Below are 20,300 nucleotides of genomic sequence, written 5' to 3'. Positions count from 1 at the left end.
TATGTGTGCCACTGGTTTGTTTGTGTGCACCGTGAAGCATATGACCCCAGGGGGTGGCCCTTAAAATGGCAATTTGGGATCACCCAATGGCACATACTATTAATAAGTATTTTATTATCCAGAAAGCTCCATTTTATCCAGGTATTTAAAAGCCATTTCATTTTTCGCTGTAATAATAAAATAGTACCTTGTACTTGATCCAAACTAAGATATATTTCATCCTAATTGGAAGCAAAACCAGTTTAATGTTTACATGATTTTCTAGTAGACTTAAGGTATGTACAGTAGATTCAAATTACAGAAAGATCGTTATTCTTAAAACCCCAGGCCCAGAGCATTCTGATAACAGGTCTCATACCTGTACAATATTCACAGCATTTGCCCAATGTACTAAAAGTAATTAGTGTTTACATACCAAAACTATTTAAATCCCTAAAGATATGTCAAGTTAGCATAAATTACTTCCAAAGTAACATACTGTAACTATGATTGATTCCAACTAAGAAATAAGTGGATAATGGAAAAGATCGAAACACTGTAGTGTTGACCAGCTGCTACATTTTCAGCACTCGGATTAACCTGCACTCTGGGGTTGACTAACTGCTACCAACCTGCTACAGCCATTATTTGCATACACAGAGGAAAAATACATACATCACATTACAGTGTGAATCTCTTTAAATACATTTTAATAAAACCAAGGTGTTAGTACTACACTTTGGCCAAGATATTTAAGCTCACGTGGCACCTCAAGGCCTATCATTTTAGATGAGTCCTACACTGCCTACTGTGTAATGTATATTACAGTACATTAAAAACATTAAGCCCCTAGCAACAATGTGCATTATGTGTGAGTGTTAGAACTGTGTTCTCTTATGCTTTTTACTCATATCTTATAGAAGTTTTTACAATTATTAAGCCCCCAGTAACAATGTGCATCATGTGCAACTGAGTGGTGGAGCCATGTTCACTTACTCATTGCTCAGAAACACTTGTGAGACCAGCAAGGAAGCTTTTAAGTCTGAGATAATGAAGATACACCTGTGCCTGAATAATTTTCCTAAAGGCTGATTAGACAAACCAAGAGCCTGTATTGAGAGGGTTTCAAGGATAAGCCCCATCTGGAAAAAAATGTCAGCAAAAAGATGCAAAAGTTCATCTAGACTGCAAAAGACACAACAATAAGAGGGTTATTTATCAAAGGTAGTATTTTAGAGTTTTTATAACTTGAATGAACTCACAATTCGAATGGTTTCTGATGTAAGAAAAACTCAAATGAGCAAGATCGGGATTAACAACCCAAAAACTCAAATTAATTGAGTTTTAGGCGGGAAAAACTCAAATCATTCGGATTTAATGAGTTTTTGGGCAAAACCCTCTGAGAAAAAACCCAAAATATCACGAAGGCTATTAACATGGTTCAAGGGACCTCTGCCATTGACTCCTACATGACCTTGACAGGCTTCAGATGGTGTATTTTCAGATTGAGCTATTTCCAGGGTCTGGGTATAATAAATCTTGAAAAATGTGAGTTTTTTTTAAGCAGAAAAATAGATTTTTGGGAAAAAAAACCCTTGAAAATGCGAATTTTCATGGAAAACACAACTCGAAACTTAAAGCGATACTGACAGGTTTCTATAAAAATTATAGGAACGAGCCTGAATCAATGAAGAGATACTACATGCCAAATATTTGCAGCCAAAAGCCCCCAAAACCGCCCAGCCCGGCGAACCTTAATGAAGCCGACCCTTCCAACACAACTAAGGGATCTTTTGTGGTTGTTTTAGTCATGCTGAGCTAGGGGCTGCGCAATCCTTCCATAGGCTAATTACAAATGAAAGCACTCAAGCCTATGGAAGGATCGTGCAGCCCCCAGCCTATGACTACGCTTTCTTCTAACCTTGTTCCTCCTGTCACATGTTACGGTTCACGCTCACCTTGGTTCACTCACTTTAAGACCTGGTGGCATCCGAGGGCCACTCCTATAGTGAAAGGCAGCTGTTATAGGTGGAAGCCTGAGCCGTGACCGGAACCATGGGTCTGTTCTGGGTTTTGGGACACCATACATGACACAGGCGTGGATGATAAATTCTTGACTTAAACCTCTCTTATTGCTTTCTAATTAGCTCATAGCATCTCTATTTATTGGCTAAACCTTTGACCATGTGATCAGCTGAAGAAAGTCTCACTTCAGCAGCACTAGCTGACAGCCTCACAATCTTCCTCCCACTTCTATGGTCCAATTTTCATCCAGGAAGTTAAGTCAAGATACAAGTCCAATAAATCCTCTGCAGACATTAATTAAACCTCACTTCGCAAAGCCCTTTAGTAAAAATGGATGTTCCAAAAAAAAAAAACATGTAAATGTAATAAATAGGGCTACTGCTTCTACTAACGCAACAAACCCTTCTTTCCTGGCATAGGCACAATCTCTAAAAAGATTTTAGGAAAGGTTGTGCACTGGTTACACATACTGTAACATCAGATCCCTCTGTATTGAGAGTAGTATAAAAGGATCCTTTCCTTTGACTTTAAAGATATTTCCTGTACAGTTTTCTATATCTCAATCCTGCAGTGCAATATTTAACAATGGGCATATGTGAGGTTCATGAGGTTAACTTTCTATGAACAGAATTTATAAGACAACATACTGGATCAAAACAAGGTCTTAACTCAGTGGCTATCCTTAACCACACCCAATCCCAATTCCATCACAGAAGAGCTTGCAGACTTGTAGTCCCGACTGAAACATCTGTCAATTTGGGGAAATTTCATACAGAGCAGTAAGAAGGTCCTGATCTCAAATACAGACACAGTACCAATACATTTACTAGGCTACCAAAAATAGAAGTTCAATAAATTGCACTTCTCCCATATCCAGCCAGAGTACTTTTCAGACAGGCAAAAGGACAGCTGAATCACTTCTGTGCCAAGACACAGTTTTGTTTTGGTGCCAGGTCTTTAAAAGAAACATATTGCTCAGAGCAGAATACATGCCAGCAATGCAAAAAGAATTAGCAGACAGACTATTGCTTTAGAGATATATATTATTTATGGAGAGTATAAAGTATTCTATATGTAATCTGCCTCCACAAACATCTCAGAGAAGCCTTACCAACGTCAACCCAAGCCAGCTATGTACTTAGATATGTACATGGATATTGTACTGGGGGCCTGTTGAATTACACAATTCTATTTCACTTGGCAGATCCTGATGTGCCTTGTACTTTTCCTCACCTAGCACTGATTCACAGAGCACTTGTGAACATACAGTACATTAAGGAATGGCAACAGATGTACTTACAGTGTTTCCATTTAGCTTTCCAAAATGTGTTATGATATCCTGCAAGAAATGCTATCTTCCCAAAGTTCCCTTAGGTTTACAACAAAATGCCCTAAGAGTTTCTACAGAAATTCACCTATTCAATGTGATTAGCAGCCCCTAAAAGGAATAAATATTTTCAGCTAAGGAATTCATTATGTCCCAATATCTCCAATCAGTCTTAGAATTGTTATCTTGCATTTTCTGAAAGATATCATTTTGCAATGGCTTTATTATATCAACAAGTTACAAAACACTGATTGTACAACAATCTATGAAGAGTGTATTTTCTGCCGAGTCTGGCTGATCTTTGCTGTGAATAAATTATAGGACATCAAACTCATATTATGTTTCTTATGAAAGGTTTCTGGAGGCCAGATTTGAACTCATTATCCATCACATTAACTTGTATTTGAGCCTGAGCTTTCACAGTAAAATAAGCAATAATATAATAATAAAAATAATATAAAATAATATACATTTCTAACCCTTGGTTATTAGTTATTGGTTATTATTCGTAGAGCACTCATTACACATAGTATAAGAAGACACAAATGATCCCTTTTTGTGTGTCCAGCTAGATGCCTCACAGTTAATGACTGCCAAAACAAACATGATTTGTAGATTTCTGTCCACTAATACATTTTAAATATTGATACCTTCCTGTTCCCCCATAGGCTAAACAGCAATTCGGCAGGTTTAAGGTGGCGAAGTGTCCAAGTCGAAGTTTTTTAACGAGACAGCACTTCGATTTTCGAATGGTCGAATTTGTGAAGTATTTTTAATTCGAATCGAATTTTGGCCTATTCGATGGTCAAAGTACCCAAAATTACTTCGAAGTTTTCGAATTTGAAAATTCACTTGGGCCCCTAAGTGTGTGCTACTCTCCCATGAGCTGTTTCTAGGTAGCAATTTCCATGGAATCTATGATCTGCAAACAACATTTGTTCTAGGGATAGCATTGCAATTCCTTCCAGATTTCCTAGTAGTTGTGATTATCTAATACATTCTTCTTGTTTTCTCCCTGGTTTCAACCTTTCAAACTTTTGAATCATTATCCCAGACCCAAGGAGAACTAGACATTCTCTTACTTTTATATTTCTGAAACTATTAATGAGTCTTCCTTCATACTGCAATGGTTATTCCCATAATAAATGTTATTTTACTGGTAGTAAAAATGTTATACTGTAGTCTCTTCTCCTGTTACTTCTGTTAATTGATCAGTTTTTCCTAAAACATTGATTTTATGAAACGTTTTATTTAGTTTATCTATAACACAATTACAACTTGAAATGCACATGCACATTTCTTTTACATTTCTGCTCTTTTCAAGAAAAATTCCCTTATCTTTAAGATAAGGGAATGTAAGATGTAAAAAATCTGACCCACATGTTCAGATCCTCCCCTTCCTGTACTCTACTGTGATGTCTCTAATTAGCACTGAGCAGACCTATTCTTGCTCCTTCCCTTTTAAGAGCTGTCAAACCCCCCCCCCCCTCCATTGTTTCAGGAGTTACACGATTTTGGGCCTCTCCTCCTGGTCTCCTGTCATCCTATTGCGTTCTCCTGAATTTTGAGCATTCTCCCAATTTTTTATTCAGGTTCTCTTTAAATTCCTAACGCTCATGCGTAGTAAGCATTCAGGACATGTAGTGGCGTACCAAGCAAGTGCCGCTTCCCCCTTCAAAAATCTTTATCACGCACAAGCAGCTCCTGGCCGCAGCAACCCCCCACCACCAGACACATGAGAATATTTAATTAATCAGCGTCCAAAAAGCAGTAGCTGGCAAGTGTTCAATATTATGTGGCATCACTATTGAATCTTAGATAGGATCAGGTACAAGGTACTGTTTTATTATTCAGAGAAAGAGGAAACCATTTTAAAAAACTTGAATTATTTGATTATTTGAGGTTTCATGATAATGGATCTCTTACCTGTATATTCAATAACTAACAGATAATAAATTAAGATGTTATGATTTGTCCACAGATTTGGCACTGTAGCCAGTCTCCATATAAGCAGATTGTTGTATGAGTTATCAGTGACCTCTAGTGGATATACATGGATATGTTTATACTACAGGGAACCTTTATCAGGTCCATATTAATAATTAATATTTGCATTTGTGTAATACTGCCACTAACATTTTGCTCACTTCGGGTGATAATTATCAGATAATTATCATTTTAGAATGTAATTGGCCTTTGGCTTGTTGTGTAACTAACATAACAAGGAGAAAAGACAAAGCTCACCCAGAAGTTGATTCATACCTGACAACTTTAGAATGAATACCTTACCCTCCGATTGACTAAAAGGTGCCATATAGCTCTCTTTTCTATTGCTGACCTATACATACTTGTAGGGTTGCCAGGTTGGTGGGTTTATAGCCAAATTGGGCTAATTGTAAAAGTTGGTGGTGGGGTTTAAAAGCCCAAACCTGCCAACATAAGGATTTGGGATAGTTTTGGGGGTTGCCGCAGGATTGGACTTTTAAACCTGCCCAATTTTTTTTTTTTTTTTAAATGCAAATTATAGCAACTTGACAGTGAGACTAAGGGGCTTGACGAAGGGCCTAACGCTAGCGTGAATGCGCCAGCGTAGCGCATTTTCGTTAATTCGCGATTCACTAACGGACGCTGGCGTAAATTCGCTAGTGTTACTTCACACCCTTACGCCTGGCGAATTTGCGCAAGGGACGTAACTACGCAAATTCACTGACGCGCAAATTATTCTGAACGCTACCTTTTACGCCAGACTTCCTTGGCCACCTCAGACCAGGCGAAGTGCAATAGAGTAGATAGGGATTGCTTCAAAAAAAGTTAAAAAATTTTCTAAGCCCTAAAAAACGCTGGCATTTTTTCATTTTTTATGGGTGATAGGCTGAAAAAGATCGAAAATCTTTTTGGGGCTACCCTCCTTCCCCCCTACATTTCCTAACTCATGGCACCTTAACTATACAGTGGGCACATGTGTAGGGCAAAATAAAAAATGTATTTGCTGTTTTGAAGGTTTCCCAGGCTTGTGTAGTGCTGCTTCATATACCTCCATTGTAACTTCAATTTGGCGCCGTATGCAATTTAACCATCGCTAGCGTAACTTTGCTTTGTTTGGCGAATTAACGCTAGCGCAACTTCGCAACCTTACGCTTCCCCTGAGCGCAACTTCGGATTTTAGTGAATTTGCGTAGCCCTGGCGAAAATACGCCTGACGAAGTGCGGCGAAGCGGACGCTGGCGCAACAACGAATCTTAGTGAATGTCCCACTTTGTGTCTGAGAGCAAGATTGGCTGCCATGCCACTATGTGGTGAAGCTGAGTCGGCTCATTCATTGGCTGCTGTGAACCGGCTGCTGAAGCAATTGACAGTTGCAACCAGGAGAAATGCTGTGTTCTCGTGCTAGTCAGTACCTCTTCTGCCTGCTTTCCCTGAGTTCTGATCCTAGTTCCTCACTTATCAGCCCTGCTATCCCTGCTTTCTCTTGCTTTCCCTGACCTGCTTGTCTCTGCTTCCCCCTCCCCACCGCGATCCCCCTTCTCTTGTTGTTAGTGTGGGGGCAATTCATTGGGGAGGGGGAGGAGTAATAAGCAAGGGGTGTGGAGCGGAGTGGTTGCAGGTATGCAGGTATGCAGGATTTATGTGTCCATGCTGGCTGACAGCAGATAGTTTACGGTTCTAGCTCCATGCTTGCTATTCCACCCGATGACTCGCTAATCACTGTAGCCCTGTCCCTGTCATTTCTGCTTTTAATTTAGTGAGGAGAAACAGGAAACTCTTTGTAGATGGGGAGGTGTGATAAGCATCTGGAACTCATACTGTACCTCCCAACATTTTGGAAATAAACAGAGGGACCACACAATTTGTCGCGCATATCGTGACAATTTTTTTGATCATGCCCATTTTTGTGGCTACACCCCCTAATTACCATGTTAATTTTACAAAATTTGCCAGTTTATGAAAGTTTGAGCATATTTCTGTGTTTTTTTCAGTTATTACTGTTTTGTTAATGAAGGTAAATTGCCCTTTAAGTTGTGAGTCTAACATTTCCCAAGGGACCTCCTTATCTAAATTGTTACAATTACTTATATACTTATCTCAAAATTGTTACAAAGTATCTTATTTGCACCTGTTAGCTGTTCTGGGCTCTCTGCCAAGAGCCAATTAAGTTAGAAACTTTGTTTCTTTTTCTGGCTGTTCAGTGCAGAGAAAGTCAGGACTTTCTAGTATAAACGCGGGACTGCAGGCTGAGCTGTTAAAAGCAGGACTGTCCCACTGAAAACGGGACAGTTGGGAGGTATGGGAACTGCCTTGGGTGCTATTTGCCTAAGGCCCGGCACTGCCCAGCATCATATTCACTAATAATATTAATTAAATTCCCTGTGTACTATCGACTGTCTCTCACCTTCCAAGTGTCTCTGTGAACCTTATGGTTTTACTTTATTTTTTTAAGATTTTTCAGTGTACAAATTGGGCTATTTTTGGGCTACTTTTAAAATGGCTTTTGGCTACTTTTTGGCTAGTTTTTTGATAGTCTTTGACTAGTTTTGAAATGTAAACCTGAAAACCCTGAAGAGCCTATACATGACACAGTGCTATGTAAAAAAGGCTAGCATCACGATAGCAATGTCAAAGAATGTAAAGGATCCTGCCCTTAATGTGATGGATTTGTTGAAAGCAAGCATCTCCTCCAATGACCCTTGTGGAAATCACTGTTATAAAAGAACTACTACTATGCTGCTGACTGCTAGTCTTCCGTATCAGCCGATACACAAGGAGACCTGCATGCAAGAGTTGCTGTTATCTTTTGCTCCCACCTCAAAGTACTAGTAACGGGAGAGGAACTTTGTGCAAATCAGTAAATCACTTTGAGGCTTCCGTAACTAGCACTAAGGTGCTGCAAGCGTCTTTTAGTGCCTGGACCAGGTCTTCCTTTGAGGGGGGTGTGAACAAATTTAACAGCGCCCAAGTGGAACCAGCAATAGCTTAGTAATACCAAATTTCCAGGAAACACTACAGCTGTAGGTTTTGTTGCTATTTTTTTTTTTTAGCAGATTTATCAAGGGTTGAATTTCGAGTTTATGAGAGTTTATAAAAACTCCCATAAACTCCCCCATTCGGGTGAATAGGATAGACCTGCAAAATAAAAGATTTTTTTCCAATTACTTTCCATTTTTTTTAATTTCTACTGTTTTTCCAAAATCTAACTTTAATGTCCCTCTGTCTCTGGTGTTTGAGTCTGGCAGCTCAGTAATTCAGGTGCAGACTCTAAACTGTTACAATTGTGCAACATTTATTTGATACATTTTTCAGCAGCATCTTTGGAGTATTGGCAACTATTACATTTTAATAAAACTCAGGGATTCTATTGAGCAGGACCAAAGATAAGAAATGTATGATCTGAAGGTATCAATTTAGAACAGTTTACAGGGTCGGTGACCCCTCCCTCCCAGAGCTGCTTTAGAAAGTTAAAAATGAAACTTTAAACATCAATGTTAGAAAAATAGTCACACATAGAAAATAGAAAGGAATTGGAAAAAGTCAACTACACACAGGCGCGTGTAGGTGCCAAACGCAGGTTGAGATGCAACATGCTGCATTTTTCCTGCGTTCGGCGCCTATACGCGCCTGTGTGAGTACAGCCCCATTGAAAAAAGCTAAATGCGTCTATTCCTGCGCTCCACTGTGGCTGAACACTGAAAACGGAACGCAGGGGAGCGCAGCTTCAACCGCTCGTCAGTAAGAGCCCTAAGAGTGTAGAGACAGAATAAACACAGGTAAAGGAAGGAACTATACCTTAAAAAAGAGGTTTTCCATGTATGGCAAACATAAGACATCCTCTGTACTTTACTTTAATCCTCTGTACTTTATTAATTTAAAACAAACAGGGGTCAAGGATTTAACAAATAAGGGTTACAGAGTGAAAAATAGGATCAGAGGGCTCTCTTTGAATTCGAAACATATGGAACACAAAACAGTTGGTGATTTATGGTAAGTGGATGTCTGATTAATCAAGATGGATATGCTTTTCTAAACAGGTGGGTCTTTCGGGAGTGTTTTGAAAGTTTGGAAGTATGAGACTGATAGATCAACACAGAGAGTTCCAGAGACAGGCTGAAGCTTTAGAGAAGTCTTGCAGTAAGTAGTAAGAGGCGAAGGTAACAGTGCACTGACCAATTGCAATGACTTGGACAGCGCCATCTATAACTTTTAAACAGTTTATGGGCCGAAATCTGCAACATGCCCTTTATCAATCTAAACACAGTTGACATCTTTTCTTGTTATACGCCACATAGCTTGTCCCATCTAGTGGCTCAGTTAAACTGTTACATTTCTTAACCTAATTTCATTGTATCCATCTATATCTCTTCTATTGGTTATTGGGAATGCTTTTGAAATGTTCAATGTACACACCTATTTATTGTTCAGCGCTGCAGAATATGGTGGCACTTTATAAAGACGTAATAATGATAATAAAAAGTATTAAATAGCCGTTGCTACACTGTAGCACTATAGCACTGTAAATCATTGTTTACGTTTTGTTGTTTTTCCACATTATCTAAAATAAATAAAAACACAGATCATAAATAAAGGCCATTAAATTGAATTCTTTATTTAACCCAATTTAAATAATTTCCTAATCTGATTCTCTCTCTTTCAACACACTTTTCATCCTGAGTTATTTTCTGTACGTCTCTTATTTTCTTGTGTTTTTTTAATTCCAAAATACAACGGGCAAATTTACTTAAGGTCGAATATCGAGGGTTAATTAATATCGAGGGTTAACTCCGCCCATATGATGCACAAACGTGCCCCCAAATATCATAACTTCCTCCCCATATGTCATTGCTCCTCCCGATTCCATCATCCTGCTCCCTTGTTTAGTTTTTTCAAAAGTCAAAGGTGGCAACCCTAATAATGCAGATTCAATAAAAGAATTTATTAAAATGGGTAGAACCATATGTGGCACAAGTCGGGGGGATACTTTTATTTATTTTTTATTGCCACTAGTCCTGCATGGCTGCTATACGTGTTTGAAAAGGCTTTCGACGCATCAGAGCTGCAACAGCACAGCTTCCTGTCTTGCGCCAGTTTGGTAGATTGACCCGTCTTTCTCCCCGTCTAAGCTCCTGTGACGTGTAAATCCCGCGAGGCAGCGGCTGTCATGACTAAAGCTTTGCCAGTAACACAGGGATTGGCTTGTGACACAGTGACGTGTCTCGGGAAGTGGCAGCTGGTGCTGATATCGATATGAGGGCGACTCGCTAATGCGCAGCCCTGGAGACCAAGCTGGGGCATAAGGGCTCGTGTGTCAGGCGAGCATTAAACGACCCCTTATCCGTAGCCGAGTGCTGAGACTGTATCTTCAGTGCTAGTCTGTGGTAGCGCCTGCAACGCAGCATCATGATAAAAGCTATCCTCATCTTCAACAACCATGGCAAGCCCCGGCTGTGCAAGTTCTACCAGCACTATGTGAGTCCTGTCTCCTCCTTCCCTGGGGTCAATGGACAACCTGCCCTCCCCTTTATATTTGCTGCAGACGTCACGTGCCTTAATATCAGCTCGGCATTGCCTGGGGGTGGTGGGTGCCCATTTAAAGGACCAGTGTAGCCTATAAAGTGTAAATATTTTTACCCAAATGTAATGTTTGTATCTGTCCCACCAGTACCTGCTAATAAACTGTACCTTGATAACATATGTGCTATTTTATATGGGAGAGGTTTTTATTGTATAGTTATTTATGCCATTTAATGGCATTTAACTCCTGATTATCTTCCTCTTTAAAGGGATCCTGTCATCGGAAAACATGTTTTTTTCAAAACACATCAGTTAATAGTAATACTCCAGCAGAATTCTGCACTGAAATCCATTTCTCAAAAGAGCAAACAGATTTTTTTATATTCAATTTTGAAATCTGACATGGGGCTAGACATTTTGTCAATTTCCCAGCTGCCCCTGGTCATGTGACTCCATCCCCTCCATCCTCCTGAAAGGTGGACGGAGAGGGAACCAAAGTCAACAACAAGTGTCCCCTGGTCTTTAAATAACTTCTTATTGTTCGCATAAAAATGACGAATCGCTCTATATAGAAACATGTATGGAACATGCATGTTTATCGTTTCAGCTGCAAACAACAACCCTGAAACTGTATTGGAACTGTCAGACCAATAGTAAAATGGCTAGAGAAGGACCAGCAAAATATCTGCTTATTTTATTTGTATACTTATGATTGTTGTGCCACCCCATGTAAACCCCCTTATGTAAACCCCCTATGTACCATCCAAGTTACAGTATTCTAGACCAACTCTTATTAGCCTTGAGAGGTCTAAAAATCTATCTATCTATCTATCTATCTATCTATCTATCTATCTATCTATCTATCTATCTATCTATCTATCTATCTATCTATCATCTATCTGTCACTCTGATGCTCCTATGAAAATGAATAACCAGTTAAAACCCAAACATTCAAATGGTGCTTTGTCTTGAGGGGCTTGTAAAGACATCCCCATAGCTGCTATTTCTCACATGACTCTGTAAAAGGATTTTGTGAGTTCATGAACACAAAATACTGAATATGCGTTTTCCTCTGGGATTATGATTTATGGCCAGTGCAAAAAAAAAAAAATCAATTCTTACACTTCTATGTGCAGCCATTGACTGCTATACATGTAAAAGTGAAACACACTGCAGTTTAAATGAAGAGCAGAAGAAGCAGTGTATGTGTATTTGCCCTAATAGTTCTATTTGGTCCAAAGGAAACTACTAATCCTGGTTATGCTCAATGTGAATGCGAAAGAAGGCAACACAGACATAATAGGACATAATAGGAAACAATATTCACAAAGAAGTATTGTAATTTTGGTCTTTGAATGGATTGTGAAAATGAAAAAGCTCTTATAGGGACAATAATGATTTCTGAGCCATTCATTAGTCTTAGCTATTTGTTCTCCAATGGACCTTGTTTTAATGGATATGGATGAGTGACCAGCGTTGACATGACAGTTGTTTCTTTGTGCTGTTCATTGCATCTCTACTAAATGAGACTTTGTAGTCAGCAGTGCCATTATACTGTCATAACATCCTTTTTACCCAGCTGTGCTTGTGCTTGTGCTGGGTAAACACCTTCCAAAAGTAATTATCGCTAAAACAGGACAAGTTCATTGCATTGCATATAAAATAAAAGCTGTTTTTAATCTTTTGCTGTCGCAAGTCCTCTTGGCAGTTTATAAATAAATCATATTACACTTGGTTGCAGCCTTCTGGTGGTTACATGATTAATTCATGTTATTGGCAATGAGATTCTATGAAAACCTACTCAGCTACGGTCAACAGTGTACAGTATCCTTGATAAAGGCTCTGGAATCTGAAACCATCTGACTTTATAACATCTGTTTTTCTGTTGCTTCCCTATGTAGAGTTCAATACACACATGTTTTAAATATTCAAAAAATATTTATTATATGCTCAGTTATCTAATGTAATAGCTGCATATGCATGTCTGTATAAAGATATTTTTGGGAAATATTAATTCTGGCTGTACCAGATTGGGAACATTGTGGTTTTACATTTCTGCTAGGCTGGGAAAGTCCTAGAGGCCCTCCCTGTCAAGGATAATTAAATGGACAATATAAAAAAACACAATGTACGTTAGTCTGCAATTGTGATTATTGTGATAACCCCATTATTTTAAATACTTTTTACGGATGAGCTCATATGTTGCAGTGGGCAGTATTTTATAGAATCTTGAAGGAACAGTAACAACAAAAAATTGTGTTTTAAAGTAATGAAAATAAAATGTACGGTTGCCCTGCACTGGCCGAAATTGAAACAGGTTATACGGCACAAATAGTCGATAACCGATAACACCATAATGTTCTACAGAGCTTATCTGCTGTGAAACCTGAGCCTTTTCTCCTTTGAATGGCTGCCCCCATTTCTAACATAGCAGCTTATTTATATAAACAATAGTAGTGTTTCTGAAGCAAACACATCCGTTTTACCAGTGCAGGGCAACACTGCATTATATTTGTATTTGTATATTTTATTCCTTTAAGGTGGCCATATATGGGCAGATGCGCTCGTTTGGAGAGGTCGCCAAACAAGCAGATTTTGCCCCAATATGTAGTGAACGATAGCGGGCGGATCTGATTGTGGGCCCTAGGACCCAGCAATCAGATCACCACATCAGTAATGCAGGTGTGAAGACCACATCAATGAACCAATGCATTCTTTGATCTGATGGGATTTTTAAACTTGCCTAATTGACATCTGCCCAATTTTTGGCCAGATATCGGTTGGGGAAACCCATTGGAGGACCCCATACACTGGGCCATAAGCTGCTGACTTGGCATGTGCATGGCCACCCTTACAGGGCTCAGTTTACATAGCAAATGATTAAATAAGAATACCATTTACGTTGTAAGCTCTTGTGAGTAAGGCCCTTTGATCCTATTTTTTTACTCTGCAACCCTTAAACTGTCTTAAGACCCCTGTTCGTTATAAATTAGCGTAAATCGTTGCAAAACTTGCTAGCGCTATTAAAAAAAAGATAAATTTTTTTAATGCTCCTAAATATAGTGCATCCAGTACAATACATGGGGTGCTATTGATTTGTTTGGCTACTGCTGTAGAATTTTTTCTACAGTTGAAAGAAAGATTTTGTTTTATTTGTAGATATGATAATGTAATGCATATAAAGCATTTTGTTTTACTGACCCATCCAGAATTGTACATACTGAATGGTGAAAATTTCACAGTGACATGTTCATTTTTATTTTTTATATGCAGAGCGAAGATACACAACAACAGATTATTCGAGAAACATTCCACCTTGTATCCAAAAGAGATGAAAATGTTTGCAATTTCTTAGAAGGAGGCTTGTAAGTGTTTTGCCTGTACATGGATATTTTATTATTTTGATTATTGCATAAGGAAGTTCTAGTCCTGGGTGTTTCCTTTAATCTGTGTTGAATGGGGTATGCACACACAAGTCATGACAACACGTCAACTCTAAAGTTTGTATGCACACATTTTTTAAAAAAAACATTCCCACAAAAGAAAATTGTCAGAAGCAGCCGTTTGTTAACATGCAACTCCCGTATTAGGCAAGCATTACAGAGACCTCATAGAGGACAATTCTGATTAACAACTTTACCGTTCTCTCTGTCCAAACCAAGGATGGGTATTTACGCTGTGTAGGTTTTGTGACTACTGGGGCTGTTAAAAACCAATACAAATGATTTCTTCTATAATTAAACAATTTAAAAAGCAGATTCTGTTAAAGTGCTTGTGCTGTTCCGGTATATCTGATTTTTTTTTTTGATTTTTTTTTTACAGATTAATAGGTGGATCTGACAACAAACTCATATATCGGCATTATGCTACTTTATATTTTGTCTTTTGCGTTGATTCTTCAGAAAGTGAACTTGGCATTCTAGATCTTATACAAGTAAGTACAAGTATTTTTTATATTAAATATACAGACTTAAAGGGGTTGTTCACCTTACAAACACTTTTTCAGTCGAGTTGTTTTCAGATTTCTCTCCAGAAATAAAGGCACTTTTTCAATTGCTTTCCATTTTTTATTTTTACTGGTTTTGTTCGTCTGTGGCGTTTGTCTGGCAGCTCAGTAATTCATGTGCAGATTCTGAACTGTAACAATTTGCTACATTGGTTGATACATTTCTTAGCAGCATCTGTGGAGCATTAGCAACTATTGTATCAGCTGTCTTTAAAGGAGACATTTTGTGTAAAAAATAAGAACATACCAGTGCGTTATACTCATTTATATATAGAAGAATTGTGCTTAGAAAAAGTAGAGTTTCAGGCTGATTTATTGAATAATTCTACAAAAACCCTAATGATCCCTCTCTTCTCTTTCACTTCCTGCTCCCTGAATTCCCAGACTGTGCAGAGAGCCAGCGGCACTCGGCTCACTGCACTGTAAGACAGGAACCAATCAGCAGCTAGCAGGACCTGATATCGAACTGAAGCCTGTCTGTGTTTGTGTGACTGCAGGGCTGTGATTGGTTTTCGATTATTGATGTATGGCAGCGCACTCCAGACCACATTCAATAGTCACCAACACCGCAGTTGCTTGTTAAAAAGATAAATTTTATTTGAACATTAGGCTAAAAAGCGTCTGAGGTCTGACGCGTTTCGTGTTCACACACTTCCTCAGAGAGTCTTGGTGACTATTGAATGTGGTCTGGAGTGCGCTGCCATACATCAATAATCGTAACTTGGCGTTTATTTCTTGGCGACGGACTCGGGGCGGCTGCACCCGGGTCACAGCAGAAATCCGGTAAGCTAAATTGAAGATTGGGGTTATCGTAGTTGGGGACGACTTTTCTCTCTCCCCCCCTTCCTTAAGTGAGAGGCTCGGGGCAATTGGCACCTGAGCCAGTTTAACTTAATGGTGAGAAAAATTTGAAGTTAACAAATATTATCGAATAAGCTTATACCGGATTTTACAACTCTCTGTATGAGTGTGAAATAAATTAATTATCATTACTGTGATTGGTTTTCCCCCTCCTACTGTGCTGCTAGAAGGGACCCACCCCTCATTTGAAACAGTGACAGGGACCAGAGAACATCTATAGGGAGCTCTAATAAAGGAGCTGTTTTTAAAGATAATAATTTTTAGCACCATATAAAAGCAACACCATATATTACCGTACTCATATTTGCCTACAAAAAAAGGGTTTTTAATTTATCCTATTTATCCTCCTTTAATGAAACCCAGGAATTCTGCTAAGCAGGGACAAAGATAAGAGATGTTGCAACTAAATGTATCAATTTAGAACAGTTAGAGAGTCGGCAACCCCCCCCCCCATCCCAGAGCTGCTTTAGAAAGACAAAAGAAAGAAAGAAAGTTAGAAAAATACTCATATAAAATAGAAAGTGATTGGAAAAAGTGTTTATTTCTGGTGAACTATCCGAAACCAACTGAACGGAAAAAAGTGTTGGAAGGTAATGCTTATATGTAAAAAGTGCATCCATATATGAAACAGCAAGTGTAGGATTGGGACATCAATAATAAGATTTAAAGCTTAGAGTTGCGGGCTTAAAAAGGTAGTATAGGAAGCTAACCAGGTTCCCAAGTAAAAACGAATACTGTAAATGGTATTTCCACTGTACCTGTTGGAAAATTGTATGTGGCAGACTTTCTGTTAATAATAGTGTCGTGAATGGCTTTTAAGCCTATTTAGCTGACCTAATTGTATGAGAACCATTGTTGTTTCTGTTGGTTGCAATACTACCTGTATTTAAGGTCAAAATAAGTCTAGTTAAAAAACCCTAATTTTGTAGGCAATAATAAATACTAAATAATGCTGGTTTTATATACAGCTAAAAATGTATTTTCTTTAAAAATGTCCCCTTTATTGTATCTGCTACAGTCCATGTTCTTGTTTCAAATGAGGGGTGGGTGTGTCTTAATGGTCCCTGCCAGAAGCACTGTAGGTGGCGTTCAGTTGCCTATTAGGTCAGCCTAGCAGCTGATTGGTTCCCATCCTAAAGTGCAATGTGCTGAGTGCCACCTGGACCTCTGCACAGTCAGGAAAAGGAGGCAGCAGGAAGTGGAACTGATGGGCGGGGCTAGGAGGGTTTTGAAGAATTTTCAATAAATCATCCCAAAACACTACTCTTTAAAGCACATTCCTTCCATATTTAAAAGAGTATGTACTGGAACATTGGAACATTCTTGTTTTTCACACAATTTGTTTACTTTAAGATAAAAGCATGCTGTTTTGTAAATGTGCATTCCTCTCTTGTGTCATTAGAATATGTGCTGTTTGCTGCTGAAAGCACAATTGTACTTTCTAGGAGCTCAGCTCTGCTTATCCTTACCATTGGCTTAACAGTACATGTAAACTCTTCTATATGCAGTGACAATACATATAAAGTAGTAGCTGCTAAACTGTGCTGCTGGCTTTCAGTAAAAGGGTTTCTGTATTTGTATGTCGACTAATTCACTTCAGGGTTGGACAGTGCTAGCTTTAGATAATGTTTTCTCTTTTAATTTATTTGAAGGCAGGGTAATTATGCTGCAAATGCTGTTCACATTGCTGCTGTTGATCGTTGTAATATCAATTTACTGAAATCTTGGCTATTAAAATATTCATTGAGTAACACAAAGCTAGCATGAAATATTAATTCTGGCTTGGCCTAGATATCTATACATTCTTGCTGATACACCGTAGTTGGCTTTTCTGCAATGTGTAATGCTTATGAACAAATACATTAAAGTGGACCCGTCACCCAAACAAAATTATCCAAATCCTATTTTATCATGTTAGTCAAGCAAAATGAACTTTAATTACACTGTATAAATTATTTGAATATTGTTTCCATCAGTCTGGGAATTCATAATTATAGCAACCAGGAAGGAGCCATTTTGTGGACACTGTTATTAAGGCAAGCCTTGTATCATCTCAGAATCTTGTTTGTGCACCAGAATGGGGGACCTGATGTCCATCCCCATGCCCTGGTTACACAATTAAATCGTTAAGAGAGCTGGGGGAAATGTAGGGAGAGCGGTGACATCTAGGAAGTGCTGAATGGAAAGTGAAAGTAATTGCTTGCCCCGCCTCTATGCCTAGGCATAGAGGCGGGGTAGGCAATACTTGATTGACAGCTGATATTTTTAAATGAGTTTACAACAGCTATGAATGCTTTAATAAAAAAAAGAAATTGGATTTCATATTTAATTTAAGAAGGACTTTTATTATATAGATTTTGATGTCTGGGTGACGGGTCCACTTTAAAGGATCATGCCTTTACATGATTTCATACACTTGCACCACTTTATGACTGCCTGGAATGCATGCTACCCTAAGCAAATAATAAAGAAGCTTTTGAGCAAGTCTATTCATAAAAAAACACTTGCAGTTTAGCTTCACTACTGTGAGATATACAATCACATTTTTACATAATACATAATTTGGCACACTATGATAATGTTCCTTTAAAGCAGTCAAACAATCAAATAGCAGACACATACCAAAGGCCATTAAATTACCAGATTTGAATGAATGCTTTTCTATGAAAGTCTTTGACCTGCAGGATGAGGTACTGCTGCTTTGTCAACAGAAGATGGCGCTAAATACTTTATAACCAGGTTATTATGGTTTATGTTAATTAAATGGATTCTGTCATGATTTTTATGGTGTCGTTTTTATTTCTAAATTACACTGTTTAAATTTAGTAATAATATTGGCGTTTAGGCAGCGACCTCAGGTCATTGTGCCTGATCCTGTGTTTTCCAAAAGAGTCAACACTTCCTGATGGAACTGCTTTCAGACAAGCAATTGCTTCTCCTATTTAGTGTAACTGAAGGAGTCGCAATGGGACTTGAATTTTTGTAGCTATCTTGTGTCAAGCAGCTGTTATCTGGTTACCTTCCCTTTGTTCTGTTGTTATGTTGCTGCTGGCGGGGAAAGAAGTGGGTGACATCACTCCAACTTGCTCTACAGAAGTAAAGTGTGACCTGAAGTTTATCAGAGCACAAGTCACATGACCGGGGGCCCCTGGGAAACTGACAGTATGTCTAGCCCCATGTAAGATTTCAAAATTAAAAACAGAAAAATCTGTTTGCTCTTTTAAAAAATAGATTTCAGTGCAAAAGTCTGCTGGAGCAGTACTATTAACTGATGTGTTTAAAAAAAAAAATATTTTCCCATGACAGTATCCCTTTAAGAAAGATAAGTTAAGAGAGGTAAGTGGAAAAATCATGTATGTGAATTAAACCACACCAAATATGTCAGAAGTCACAAGTAAGTATGTGATTTCTGAATGTTTCTGTATCCATCCATCCAATTTTATGTCCAAGTGGTCTAAATACACCTGCATATAAATCTGATTTATGCACATATAACCAATTTTCAAAATTCCCCTTCATACAGTTCAAACCCTATTTGCGGTCCCAAACAGGGACTCCTACAGTTAAAATACGGTTTCAAATATATCAAAAGATTTCTTTACCAACCAGTCAGCAATAGTTGCCAACTTGACATTCAAATGAGGCTCAATAGCCAGCGCAAACATAAATAGCGAGAGCGGACACCCTGTTTAGTACCTCTGCCTAAGCCAAAGGGTCAGAGACCAGTTTGTTAGTTTGGATTCTAGCTGTTGGATTAACAGCTATGTCCAATTTATAAATTTAGGGCCAAAGCCCATGGCTGCCATCACACCCCACAAAAAGTTCCACTCAACCAAATCCAAAGCTCTCATTATATCAAGAGAGACCATTACCCCATGGTAACCGCCCAGTCTGGCTAAGTCAATATTAATGTGTAATCTTCGTATATTAATATCGGTTGCCCGCCCAGGCATAAAACCAGATTGATCAGGGTGCACTACAGAGGAAATTACTTTAGTGAGGCGATTGGCTAGTACTTTCGCTAGGAACTTAACATAATTACAGAGGAGCAAGATGGGCCTATAAGCTACACAGTCCAGCGGGTCACCATCTTTTTTGGGTATCAAAGTGCCTCCCTAAGGGATGGGGGGTAGCAAACCAGCCTCCAGGGCAGTTTCATATAAGCAAAGTAGTCTAGGGGCTATAGTGTCAAGATTTATCTTATACCAGTCTATCGGGATGCCATCCAGCCCCGGTGTCTTACCAGGTGGGAAGGATGAGATAGCATCCATAATATCGGTGGTTGATATTGCATGTGGTATTTACATGTGGTGTCAAAATTTCCAAGGGAATGTTACTCAGGAAGTCATTTAGGGTTTGGTACGGCATAGTGACTGTGGACTTGTAGAGGTTGTGGTAGTATTGAACAAAGACTTTGTTAATGCCTCTAGGGGTATCCTGCAGGTCTCACAAAGGAGACTGTATTTGTGTGATTGGGGTGGGGGCAGTGGACTCCCTAAGTAGAAAGGCCAACAGCTTGCCCCCCTTGTTACCTTTTTCAAAGAGGAGGTAGTTTGTATACAAGAGCTTTTTTTTTGTTTTGTCAAGTAAGTGAAGATA

The 20,300-nt window shown here is 38.8% G+C and overlaps 1 protein-coding gene across 3 annotated transcripts in view; it reads left to right on the top strand.

Annotated features, from left to right (window-relative positions):
• The first annotated feature begins 10,453 nt into the window (after positions 1–10,453).
• Positions 10,454–20,300, top strand: part of LOC108717342 (AP-3 complex subunit sigma-1) — a 30,326-nt gene continuing 20,479 nt past the window's right edge. The window contains exons 1-3 of one of the 3 annotated variants that reach the window (XM_041568314.1): positions 10,454–10,789; positions 14,108–14,199; positions 14,657–14,768. In XM_041568314.1, the coding sequence (XP_041424248.1) occupies positions 10,721–10,789; positions 14,108–14,199; positions 14,657–14,768 (273 nt within the window). In that variant the 5' untranslated portion in view covers positions 10,454–10,720. The remainder of the gene's footprint in view (positions 10,790–14,107; positions 14,200–14,656; positions 14,769–20,300) is intronic. The other 2 variants (XM_041568316.1, XM_018264292.1) reach the window with 2 other exon arrangements.

The sequence above is a fragment of the Xenopus laevis genome, chromosome 1L (assembly GCF_017654675.1).
Source record: "Xenopus laevis strain J_2021 chromosome 1L, Xenopus_laevis_v10.1, whole genome shotgun sequence".
NCBI classification, from domain to species: Eukaryota; Metazoa; Chordata; class Amphibia; order Anura; family Pipidae; genus Xenopus; species Xenopus laevis.
The sequence above is the reverse complement of the archived record's forward strand: the minus strand, read 5'-3'. Positions and strand labels throughout refer to the sequence as shown.